General features: G+C 42.2%; 1 protein-coding gene across 1 annotated transcript in view; it reads left to right on the top strand.

Moving 5' to 3' along the window:
- The window catches only part of ATP9B (ATPase phospholipid transporting 9B (putative)), a 1,157,977-nt gene that overhangs the window by 255,804 nt on the left and 889,294 nt on the right, over positions 1 to 12,879 (top strand). Inside the window, exon 5 of the mRNA XM_029590836.1 lies at positions 8,364 to 8,472. Coding sequence (XP_029446696.1) covers positions 8,364 to 8,472 — 109 coding nt within the window. The remainder of the gene's footprint in view (positions 1 to 8,363; positions 8,473 to 12,879) is intronic.

Raw genomic sequence — 12,879 nt, 5'->3', positions numbered from 1 at the left:
CTTTTTCACTCAACGCACAATAAAGCTCTGAAATTTGTTGCCAGAGGATGTGGTTAGTGCAGTTAATGTAGCTGGGTTCAAAAAAGGTTTGGATAAGTTCTTGGAGGAGAAGTCTATTAATGGATATTAATCAATTATACTTAGGGAATAGCCACTGCTATTAATTGCATCAGTAGTATGGGTTCTTCTTAGTGTTTGGGTAATTGCCAGGTTCTTGTGGCCTGGTTTGGCCTCTGTTGGAAACAGGATGCTGGGCTTGATGGACCCTTGGGCTGACCCAGCATGGCAATTTCCTATGTTCTTATGTTGTGTCTGACAGGTGGACCCCATCTTGCCTGAAAAGTCCTGGGCATTCTACTTTGGCCCATCGGTGACTAATCTGTTCTCCTCCCCTCTCCTGTATCCATTTCCCAATTTGCCTATTTACTTTCTTCCTACCCCTATTCCATAATTTTGAGTCTTTCCACTTCGTACGAGGGATTATTTTCAACCAGAATATTGCTGTTTGTGGGAATATATCCATAATCGTAATCGTGTCCCGTTTTGCTGCTTGCATGAGGACGGTCCTATATCGTTGCCCCCCAGATGTATTACCAGCAGTTCCGGCGCTGCTCTTGAATCACTCATGTGCCGCAATACAGGTATTAATTGCTCCCAACGCGTACCTCGTTTACCTATCCAGGTGATGTACCATCCATGTGACGCCAGCCCTAGATGCTCTTTCCTTTGCCCTAGATGCTCTTTCCTTTGCCCTAGATGCTCTTTCCTTTGCCCTTTTTGCGGCCCAATGCACATAGGAGTGTCCTATGATCCAAGCCGAGTGCCTTGTCATCCGTAAATCTGTGAAAATACAATACAATCAATGCTCCTAGTTACCCATGTTTACCTTATCCAGACGGACATATGTGTTAACTGCGTTGGAGCGCCACCGTCCAATTCTTTTTATTGTGGACGTTTGTAGACCGGCTTGCGCTGTACTTGTTGCCTCCCCAATTCTAAACGAATGTGTCGTGAATTTTGTAATATCCTGCTTCATTTTTTTTGGATTGAATCTTTTAACACTGCCGCAAACTGGTACTTGGTGAGCGGTGTACCATCCTTGTGTATCAGTAAGTGAACGCCTTTGTCAGGCTTCAACTGTAGATACCTCTGCACGTTGTATATGGGACACGTCTCGCACCCCTCAACCTGTTTCAATAACAACTTAGCTCCTTTTCCTTCTTGATCTGTTTTTGTTTTTTGAATTGTTATGTTTAGTGTGTCTGTCTTTATCAGTAAACCGCTCTGGCTGTGGTCCCCTTTGTTGGCGGCCACCAGCTCGCTCACTCGCATTGCCCCGAAGAATGTGAGTGAAAATGCCAGAGAAAATAGTTCCCATTCGAAATCCGAGGAACATATGGAAGAGAGGATCGTCCAGAGTGATCGCAACATGTCATGCATGATGGGATGTCTTCTGTTGCTAATATGGCCAACTTTCTTTGCCCACCCTGCCATCATCTTCTTCACCATGAAGGACTTGTTTGGATCCCCCCAGCCCTTCGCCTTAAAGAAGAATGCCATCCCTGCCAAGTGTGTTGTTACTGCATTTCTCAATACGCCTCTATCTTTTGAATTGGCTATGTACTTGATGATCATGTCATCGCTAACCGACCCTTGCTTCCATCCATTTTCTCTGAGGAATGTAATTATGTTATCGTATCCTCTGCAATACGCCTTCCATGTGGATGGTGCGACTGATCTGCGCATTAGGTCCATGGTGGTCTCCGACCAATCCTCCATAAGTGCGTGGGCATGACTATCCCTGTTTCCTCTGCAGTTGGAACCTGTTTGGAAAACATGCCATTTAGCTCGAGACAGGGAATCTGCTGCACCGTTGCTTGCCCCTGGAACATGCCTAGCTCGCAACGTAATGTTGTTATGTAATGCCCTTTGCACCACCTCCCTGAGAAGATTGACCACTCTTGGGCACTTCGCTGTCTGTGTATTCAATACTTGGACCACTGCTTTGTTGTCGCACCAAAATATGACCTTGCTTATTCCTCAGTCTGTCGCTCCATAGTACCAGAGTGACCAGTAAGGGGAACAGCTCCAAGAATGTTATGTTCTTCGTGAGGCCACTGTCTCTCCACTCTGGCCACGGTTCTGCACACGAAGCCTGCTGGCAGATGGCGCCGAAACCCCAGCCTCCGGATGCGTCAGTGTGTATTTCCAAGTCTCTGTTGGACAGCTGAGCTTCCTGAATAATGGACACTCCGTTGAAGTCTTGCAGGAATTCCTTCCAAATCTTTAAATCTTCTCGTATTTCCTTCGATATTCTGAGGAAATGGTGTGGGCTTGCTATCCCTGCAGTTGCTGATGCCAATCTACGCATAAATGCCATTCCTATAGGGATGACCCTACATGCAAAGTTCAGCGTTCCCAGTATGGATTGCATCATCCGCAAGGTAATCTTCTTTTTTAACATTGTCTGCTGTATGGCCATGTACCGTTTTCTTACTTTTTCCTCTGGCAACTTTGCCACCATTCTGGTGGAGTCCAGCTCGATACCTAGAAATGGTAATATAGTTGTCGGACCTTCCGTTTTTTCATGTGCCAGCGGAACTCCGAATTCCTTAGCGACCGCCTGAAATTCTCTCAGCAAGTAGTGGCAAGTATTTGTGCCGTTTGGCCCGATGAATAAGAAGTCATCCAGATAACGTATCATGTTTTCTGAATGTGTCTTCTGTGCAGTGACCCAGTGCAAGAATGAGCTGAACATTTCGAAGTATGCACAGGTTATGGAGCATCCCTTTGGCATACACTTATCGAAGTAGATTTTTCCTTTGAATGTGAACCCAAACAGGGGAAAACTGTCCGGATGTACTGGCAGAAGTCTGAAAGCAGATTCGATGTCTGATTTTGCCATCAATGCGCCCTCTCCACATGTCCTGAGCAGGGCCATCGGAGTCGAATGATGCGTATTGAACTGTGCATTCTGCCTGGGGTAGCATATCATTGACTGAGGATCCCAGGGGATATGATAAGTTTTGGATGAGACGGTATTTTCCTTCTTCTTTTTTGGGGATCACTGCCAGTGGTGATAAGCACATGTTCTTGAATGGTTGTTCTTGGAATGGACCTGCCATTCTCCCGAGGGCCAATTCATTCTCGACTTTTTCTTGGACTAAGTCTGCGTGTCTAGTTGCCGATTGTGCATTGCTATTCTTTGTGTTCTTGATGTGACCTTGCATTGGTATAATAAATCCATCCCGAAAGCCTTGTGTTAACTTCTCCGCTTTTTGTCGGTTCGGATAAGCTTTTAGCCAGGGCTGCATCTTCTCCAAGTTGATGGGCGAGCACGCTTTCTTGAAGTGTTTCTTCTCAATTCGCTTTAGGCTTATTCCCCGACACTGTCTTCTTGGGGCATCTGGTTAAAGGATGTTGCGCTGTGCACCCAGAACACACGTGTTTGAATTTACAATCTTGAAACGTACATGTCGCCCTGTTATATCTCCAACAAGTGTTGTCCTGTGATTGCGGTAGTCTTGCGGAATATCTGGTAGGTGATGGTCTTCTGGAGCTTCGTGGGCGATCCGTGGTTTTTTGGGTCATTTGCTGCATCCACAAGCTGACATCCTGGGTGCCCCATGTCATAAATTTGTTTTCTTCCATCTTATCCCTGAATTTCTCATCGTAATTCAGCCAAGCCCAGTTGTCATGATCTTTATACGCTTGCATGATCACTGCATATGTTAGCATGGGTCCATATTGTGACGGGTCACGGTGCCCCACTACTCTCATCATGTGCATGAAAGCGGTGATCCAGTTGGCAGTGGTCTTGGGGATTCGTTGCTCTTTTTCCCCTGATGTAGCCCCTTCCTTGGATTTCTTCTGATCAGCAGCTTTGCGTCTCCCCTGTAATATGCTGAAAATGTCAATGTACTTCCTTTTTATTATTCTCTTTCTCAGTCGTCTCTGTACTGCCTCCCATGGTTCTGATAATGTTGTTAAAGCAGGTGGACCTCTGGCCGTCTTGTCTTCTGTTTTGTTCTTTGCCGGTGTATCGCTATTGGTGTCTGAGTCAGACGTGGAGGAGGTGCTTTCGGAGCTGTGGCTCGACTTTCACCTGCGCTTCGCCTTGCGCCTCTTGTCACCCGCTGCAATGGCTTTCTCGGGTGTCTTACGCCCCTTTTCCCCACTCTTGTCCCCGCACTCACCCTCATTATGGTCTCCCATCTGCTGTGTATTCTGTTCTTGGTTGGGTCGTGCTGTCTCATCCGTGCTCTGCTTGCCCTGTCGTTCTTCATCTCTCTGCCCCTCCGCTCTGCCTGACTGTCCCACAGGTGCCGAATTCGCATTGGAAGGAGCTGACTCACTTTCGTTGTCTCCGTTCTCTGTAACCGGCCTCTTCTCGCTGTTCTGAATTGGTGCATTCTGAGCTTGTCCTCTCTGTTGAATTGGTGCATCCTGCGCGTGTCCACCTTGATTTTGGTATGCCCCTTGTGACATAGCCGGCCATGCCCCTCACGGTGGTTGGAAGAAAGGGTGGTTACCTATTCCTCCATAAGGCCCGCTCTCCCATGGCCTCCCGGTGTTCCATGCTGGGTATGGGCCTTGCATTCCGGGTGCCCAAGGTTGTCTTGAATACCAGTTGGCGCTGTCCGTGTTCGGCCAAGGTGGACACATTTGGTTACTACTTCCTGCTATCGCCTGGATACCATCTGCTTGCGGCTGTTGGCCTTCGTTAGCGCTGTGATGTGCTGTATCCTGTGTCACCGCATTAACAAGGGATTGCTGCTGCAGTGGCGCCTTCGTGTTTCCCTCTACTCTTGTGCCTTCTTCCGTGGTGGGAGCGGGCGCCGCTGGCATTTCTTGATTGTCTCTGGGACCTGCATTCTCGCCGTGTTGGAGCTCTTCTCTGTTCATGTCTGCTCTGCTCACTGTTCTTCTTTTTCCACTGGTGTGCATCTATCCCGCTTCTTGACTCTACCCTGTTTTTTGTCCTGTTTTCGCTGAGTGTCCTGTGCGTGGTTGCAGATTCGTCCTCTCTGCTCTCCCTCTGGCAAATTCTAAGGTGGTACTATCGTGACCAGATGACATATTAATTTATCACTGTATCCTGTGAATGACATGTAATATGTTGTTAACCTCCTCATATGTATATATAAGTGATGTAATAGGGGAAAACCCCTTTTTTTTTGCGCCGCATGTTCCACCATGGCCCTGCGATTGGGGCTCCATTACTGACCCTCCAAGTGATCCAACCATTCCAGTTCGGCCGTGCCGCCTTAGCCTGAAGTTTTTTTTAATTTTTTTAATATATTTTTTTGGCCCCCTCATCACCCGGCAGGGAAACCCAGGTGAATTATGGGTGTGGGGGGGGGGGGGTGTGAAGCATAAACTCCCCGCACCTCGTCAGGCCTACATCATGCACCATCAACCCACCTAGGCTGGGTGGCCCTGCACTAGACTAGACCATCACGCCCGGGGTAGGAAACCATCATCCCGGCTAATATCCACTTATTATATTATTTTAATTTTTTTTTTTTAAACTTCCCTCCCTGATCCTCACCGCATCTGCACCCCCCACCTGCAGTATAGAGGCTCGCAGCCAGCCCTGGGTTCACATATTAACAGTTCCCCAGCTGCTATTCCACCGAGGCAGCAGGGCTGCATCCTGCCGGTCCCATTGCAAAGGGGGGGGGGGGGGTTTGGGCAAGGGGCCTGCTAGCTGCCTGGTACCATGCCAGCACCGTTCATTCTTTATTTTTTTATTTTATTTTTTTTAATATATCGGTTGCGAGGGGGCTCCGGGTTGAAACTCAATGTTTTATTTATTTATTTATTTATTTATTGAAGATTTAATTCGCCCAGCCGCGAGGGTGGGTGGAAGAGGGCGGGCTGAGCCGGCAAGGGCCGCATGCGGGCAAGGTCTGCCGGTCGATTTTTTTTTTTTTTTGGAGGGCCTGCAGGGGGTGGCTGGCAGGCTGGAACGGAGCCGGAGCAGGCGGAGGGAAAGGGAGGGATCCGAAAAAGGATCGCCCCTGGGCGTCGCGGCCCTTTAAAGGGCCAGCGACGTCATTATTTTCTCCCCTGTCGCTTCCTTTGCACGTCATAGCCCTGGGCAGGGCTATGACGCTGCTGCTCGTTTTTCCTAGGAGAGGGGCGAGGGAGGCGCGCTCACCCACGGAGGGAGTGCGCTCCTGCACCCCCTCCTTCTCTCTGTCCACACCTGGGGACGGCGCTACAGTTAAGGGTGGGCTCATTTTAGGTGAGTCCTACCTATATCTTTTCTGAGAGGGCAGGATGAACAAATTCCATAAGAGATAGTGACAGTGAAAAGGCCTGACACCATCATGATTGATGACCCAAAACCGCAGTAGGAGAAATCTGCATTCATATATCAGACGAGACCAACAGAGGACACTGAAAAAAAACTGATGTAGAGATAAAATAGTCCAATAATGTTTAATAGCACAAACCTCGCCCACCTATCCAGAGTTGGGTAAAACAAGTCATTTAATTTGAAGGGGCTATAGAAGAAGGAAAAAAAAAAAGATCCAGATTCATTTAGAGAGCATGCTTAAAAGCTTGCTTGTTTACACAGTAGGGATAATCCCTAGATAGAGGTCTATCAAATGCTGTGCTTTTAAACTGAAATCTGTTCAAAATGAACAAAACTGGTGTAGTCTAAAAAACTGGCCAATAGGTGTACTGTTGTGTAAAGCACGAGGATGTCTCATGTATGGCAAAGTGATTTTATCCATGTTTTTGTAAAAGATAGACATAGATAAAATCCCATCTTGAAAAAACACTAGGACATCAAAAAATGAAACCTGAGGATGAATGTGATACATGAATCACAAATTGAAATCACTAATATTAAGCCAGTCAAAAAAAAAGAACTGCACATCCATATCTAATTAGATCAGAAAAATGTCATTAATGAAGTGTAATCATGACAAAATTAAAGGCCAAAAATGAGAATCATATAGCCAAAATGTCTCGAAATGTGACACGTATAGGTGCGCAATGTCAGGGTCTATGGTTGCCCCCATTGCAGTACCCTTGGTTTGTTGAAAAAAAAAGGTCCCCTTAAACAAAAACATTTTTTCAGTGCAATATGAGTCAAATCAACTAAGAAACTCATGGATAACTAGCCGTCAGATGAATGCTGATTAAATGTTTTATTCAACAATCACATAGCTTTCTCTTACAGAATGTTGAGTATAAAGACTCGATATCAAGAGTCACTAAATCCAGTGGGCCAGATGGTATTTGAAGGTTGATAAAATGGCCGGAATCCTGCACATAAGAAGGAACTCTCAGAACAAATAATTTGTAACTTACAGACAAATTTTGATAGAGGTTCCAATAAAGAACCAATACCAGACACAACTGGCATCCAGAGAGTTGACTAATGATTTGTGGATTTCTGGTAAGATATTTAAAAAAAAAACAAAAAAAACAAAAAACAACAACCACTGGAAATCTTTCAAACAAAAATCAGCCTCTCATGATGTCAAAAAAATTGCAGCATCAATACCAGATTGAATGAAAGTAAAAATAACCACACTTAAAGCTGGAGTAGGATCACTGGATAATAGTATGTAAAACAATGTCAGAAAGTTGACAAAATACTTCCGCTAGATATTGAGGGCAGTACAATAAAACAATCCTACTTCCTATATCTGCAGGTTTAATAATTTAAAAAGTATCTGAGGATAAGACCGCAACCCAGAGGAGTAGATTTTCAAACATGCACACGCACGTCCATGTGGCCGCTCGCACATGTGCACTGGGTTTTACAATCCGTGTGCGCAAGGGGGGTTTAACTTTTGCAATTTCCGTGCTGTGATGAAATTGGACCTTCCCCAGTTCCCTCCCAGTCCGCTCCTTCCCTACCTAAACTCCCTCCCTCTTCCTCTCTCCTCCTTACCCCGTAAACCCTACCGATCTATTTTTTTTTTTATTTCACAAATTCAGACCTGGAGCTGAAGTAAGTTGCGTGTACTGGCAGCGCGTTCTGCAAGATAGGCTCAGCGCGCACAGGAGGAGGCGGGGGTAGGTTTTCGGGGGTTACGTGCGTATGTTACGCTCATAATCCTTTGAAAATCTACCCCTATGGGCTTAAGTAATATTTCCAGTTCTTTCTCTGGATATCCGCTCTACGCCAGGAATCCTCTGATTTTTTGCAATTAAAATTATTGTATGAAAAATGTATGCTAAAAATACTGCTCAGAAATTTCATTCTGGCCTTTTTTATGTAGCATCTTTTCTTTGTGCACATTCCCCTCAATATCCAAAATCAAATTATTAGTTTTGAGGCTGTTTTTGTTTAATAGAATATTAGATGAATATATATGTGTGTGTTTATTTTTCAGGGATTTGTTCTGACTGTCACAATAGTGCGGGAAGCAGTTGACGAATTTCGTCGTTACCAGCGAGATGAAGAAATGAATTCACAGTTATATAGCAAGCTTACAGTACGAGGTTGGAAAATTAACATTCATACTTGTTTTTTTCATACAGACGTATGTAAATATGAATACAGTTAGATTTCATTTTTAATTGAACCAGAATTGTCTGACAGTGGTCCTCAACTCTGGTCCTTATTGCCTTCAAACAGGTCTGGTTTCTGAGATGTTGACAAAGAATATTCCTGAGATTTTGGGGTATAGGTGATCTAAGAACCAGACTAGTTTGTTTAGTTTGAGTACGCTGAAATCTAGACCTGTTAGAATGCCTTCAGGACCAGAATTTAGGTCCCTAGCCTTACAGATAAGGCATTAGGTGTCAGATATTTAGCTTCGTATGCAAAATGTGTTTCTGATGTGAGATTCTTTTTTTTTTAACAAAAAAAAAAAAAGAAAAACAAAGGCCCATGTAGAACATTTTCCCCCAAACCTACACTATACTTCAAGATCGTAACTCTCCTGCCATCACAAATGTTTTTATACTTTCAATAGGACCTCATGTGTGAGGCCATGTGCCTTTAGCATTTTAGGGTAATGTTTTATAGGGAACTCATTGATGTAAAAAGAAAGATAAGTTTACAGATAAAATTAGCTCTGTTTTCCCATTCCTTTTTTGAATAAGTGAGGGAGACAGTGGGGACAGAGAATACATTCTCAGGAAAGCCATTCTGTGAAGGACTTTCATAGTTTTATTCTCTATATTTGTTTCCTTAACCTCCCAGGTGGTAGTTCAATTTTAATTTTGAGAATAAGATGGCAACAACAGAGACCCTGTTTTCATAACATGTGAAAACTTGCATGATTGGAACTACATACATCCTTTTGTAACAACAGCACATATTGAGAAATTCAAGCATCATTAGCAATGACATCACTCAAGAATGAGTCTTATTAAAATATTACATATTGTGCAGAACTATAATGTCTCTTGGGATTATTGACTGGAATTCAAATCCAATCATAAAGACGGAGCTTAGAGGTGGAAAGATAATCACTGTCAATGATGGATTAAACCTCCCACTCATATTTAGATCATATGGAACAAGAAGAAAATCCTTCACTTTGAAGTTGGACAGAATATCCTGATACTTTAGCTTCCTCTTCATTGTAGGTATTTTTATTTGCTTTCTGAAAGACATCACTTTGGTTTCATTGGTTGTTGAAGGAATTCACCAGTGAGTCAATTCCTGCTGCAGCAAAAACCATTAGATTAATTAAAAAAAACAAAACAAAACAGGGTGGTCTCAACCAGTATCATCTTCTGTAGTTTGACTATATTCCCAAATTTCTACTTATCCTGTGAACAGTTATCATCTTGTGCAGTAACATTTGGGGAATGCATTAAGAATTCAGTGTGTACATGTTTTCAGAGTAGGCAGAAGCCTAAAAGAGGGACTGGAGATGTTAACAGGGTATTTGGAAAACTTGAAGAGCTTTGGCAATTATTTGCTTTAAGTTGTAGGAAATTTTTTATGCATTTGCGATTTTGATATTTATATAGTATATGCTTAGCTATATAAATAAAAATGTAAATGTTCGTTTGTTCAAAATCTTAAATCTCCGAAAGTTCTTCACTGATTGCTTTGAAATTTTGACACAATGTTGCATTCGACAACGCGCATGTTTTTATATACCTATATTATATAGATGTCACACCTGTGACAGGTAGAAACATGCTTTTTTGGAAAAACAGCGCCATCTGTTGGACATAAAAGCAACACACGTTATCTACAATATAAATGGGCTCTGACCGACGGACCGCAAATGCGCAGTACAGAGCAGCTCTACCACACATGTGCGGACCATAGAGCTCTGCGCTACGTGCTGGGTGTCACGGAGGGTAGGAGGAAAGGGCAGACGAGTCGCCGCTCCGAGAAACAGCTCAGCCCGTTCCTCCGCCGCTGGGGAAGGAGTAGGGACTGCCGGACAGTTACACACAGGAGGAGGAAAGGGTAGAAGAGTCACCGAGCCATTCCGTCCACCGCCGGGGAAGGGGGGGGGGGAGGGAGTTGGGACGGCCGGAGCAGAGCAAATGCAGTAGAAAGCGGCTGTGAAGAGATCACAAGCAGCTGCAGCCTGCAGCAGCCAAAGCGCAAAGAGCTGAACAGAGAACAGCGCGCATAAACATATTAGAAACGTTCGCTTTCTCTTTTCTTTCTTTTCCATTTAACCAGACTGAGCCACAGCAATGCGTGGCCGGGTACAGCTAGTATTGTATAAATTATAACTGGACCTTGAGGTTTGCAGTGGTAAAATATTGCTCTTTGAGGTATTTGATAAATCTATAAGCAGAACAAACGATAGTGATTGGTGTGTCAAGGGATTCTTTATTGGTATATTGCCAGACTCTGGCTGAGTTTCGCTCTCGCAGGAGCTGCCTCAGGGGCTACTACAAGAACAATATTAATTAAAATTACACATGACAGACATACATATACATTAGACAAATGGACATAAATATGTGTCAATACAAGTGAAATGTTAAAAGAAAATAAATAAAATATATATGTTCCAAAAATGGACAAAATGACTGTGTGTTCATATTGTGACAATGTATAAATATTAGCTAACAATTGATGCATGACTTTCTTAACTTGTTGTGCAAAAATGTATATGTATGTGTGACTAAGAACAGTGGGCGTGGATTTAATGAGAGAAATCAGTGAGAAAAAAGGCTTGTTTCATAGCAGTGAATACCTGTACCAATGGTTGCTTGTCTTGTATAACACTTCAATGTTATGATATTACAACATGTTAATTGTGAATCCTAAAACAGGGAGACCAACATGGTGTTATATGGAGAATGTACACACTTTAAAATATGACCATTTATTAATATAAAATTGGATTATCTAAAACAAAGGAACATGATATAAAGAAAAAGTCATGATGAAAAATTAAAACCAAAGAAAAATAAAAGAAAAATAAAAAATGATAAAAGGACAAGAGTTTCAATGGAACTCTATAAATAATAATCTTAAATAAAAATACGTTGCATAATAAAACTATGTATTAAGAATCCTTAAAGCATATTGGTAAAAGAAATTAAAGTTTTAATTAGAAAATATGCTAAAAGAAATATGTTAAGAGTGATAAAAAAAACTTAAACGATGGCAGAATGCTACAGTGGATGTAACTTGCTGGCAAAATAACATATAAAAAAAGATTAAAAAAGGTTAAATGAGTTACCTTAGTAATTAAAGTGTAGTCAGTACTTTCAAATTGGAATATCGAAATATATGGAGATTATTTCTGAAAAATATGTTGCAAAGCAAAGATGAGATGTAATAAGTAGTATCAGGTATGTTTAGTAGCAGATGCCATCATATTTTGAAAACACAATAGTTGGCAATGAAAATGGATAACAATTATGAAACATGGCAAATAAGTTAAAGAGAAATAAATATTTTTTAATTTTTGTATATTTGAAGAGATTATGTAGACTATATGTTTAAAATTGGCAGTGCTCTCAAACTGTGGTGACAACAAAAAGTTTAAAGAAATTTATCTTAAACCATGTGGTGAGTTATTGAAAGGCATAGATTGCTCTTTTTCAAAGATGCTGGCGGCTGCTATCATATTTTGATGGCGATAAACAAAAGATGATCGTCATACAATTCAAATTATGTAAACTTAAGTTGAACGCGCAGGGCGACAGTCTCATATGGAATCTGTGTAATTCTACTCAAGAAATACAGCTAAGGTGAAAACAATGATCTTGTGAAAAGGATATCTTAAGCATATTGCATCTTACCTGTGTCACGCAGTTGGAGGATGAAAAGTTTGTGAGCGTAGATCGGGATGTTTAAATAATGTTCTCGCGATACTATGGGGAGAATTCCCGTCAAAAGTACAGATTAGCTAATTAATTGTACAGCTGGGTCAGTAATTTTTTAGAAACTCGCACTGAAACAAACATATTAATTCGCTCTTTTAAAGTGTACTCTCAAAAATGTCCATATCAAAAAAATCATTCACTCACTCCTAGATAGGTGGGTGTGAATACCCAAAGTATTGCTTCATGTTGTGCGGCAAAGATGTGACGGGGCTTCTTAAATCAAATAGATTATACAGGTTCTAATAATAAAAATTACATTAAATGGAGAAAAAATGTAGTTACTAAATCTCACTAGGATGGCATTTGAAATGGATGTATCGACATTGTCAATGGCCGAGAAGCAATGGATATGAATAAAAACATCTTGTGCACAGCTCTCGCTATCTGAAAAATGAATATATTGGGCGGATATTTCGGCATTAATTAAATCAGGTGGTATGCGAGGTCACCATCGAATCTGTAAATTTATCCGCCAAATATATTCATTTTTCAGATAGCGAGAGCTGTGCACAAGATGTTTTTATTCATATCCATTACTTCTCAGCCATTGACAACGTCGATACAGCCATTTCAAATGCCATCCTA

The sequence above is a fragment of the Rhinatrema bivittatum genome, chromosome 2 (genome assembly GCF_901001135.1).
Source record: "Rhinatrema bivittatum chromosome 2, aRhiBiv1.1, whole genome shotgun sequence".
Classification (NCBI taxonomy): domain Eukaryota; kingdom Metazoa; phylum Chordata; class Amphibia; order Gymnophiona; family Rhinatrematidae; genus Rhinatrema; species Rhinatrema bivittatum.
This window is presented reverse-complemented; position numbering and strand designations above follow the sequence as displayed.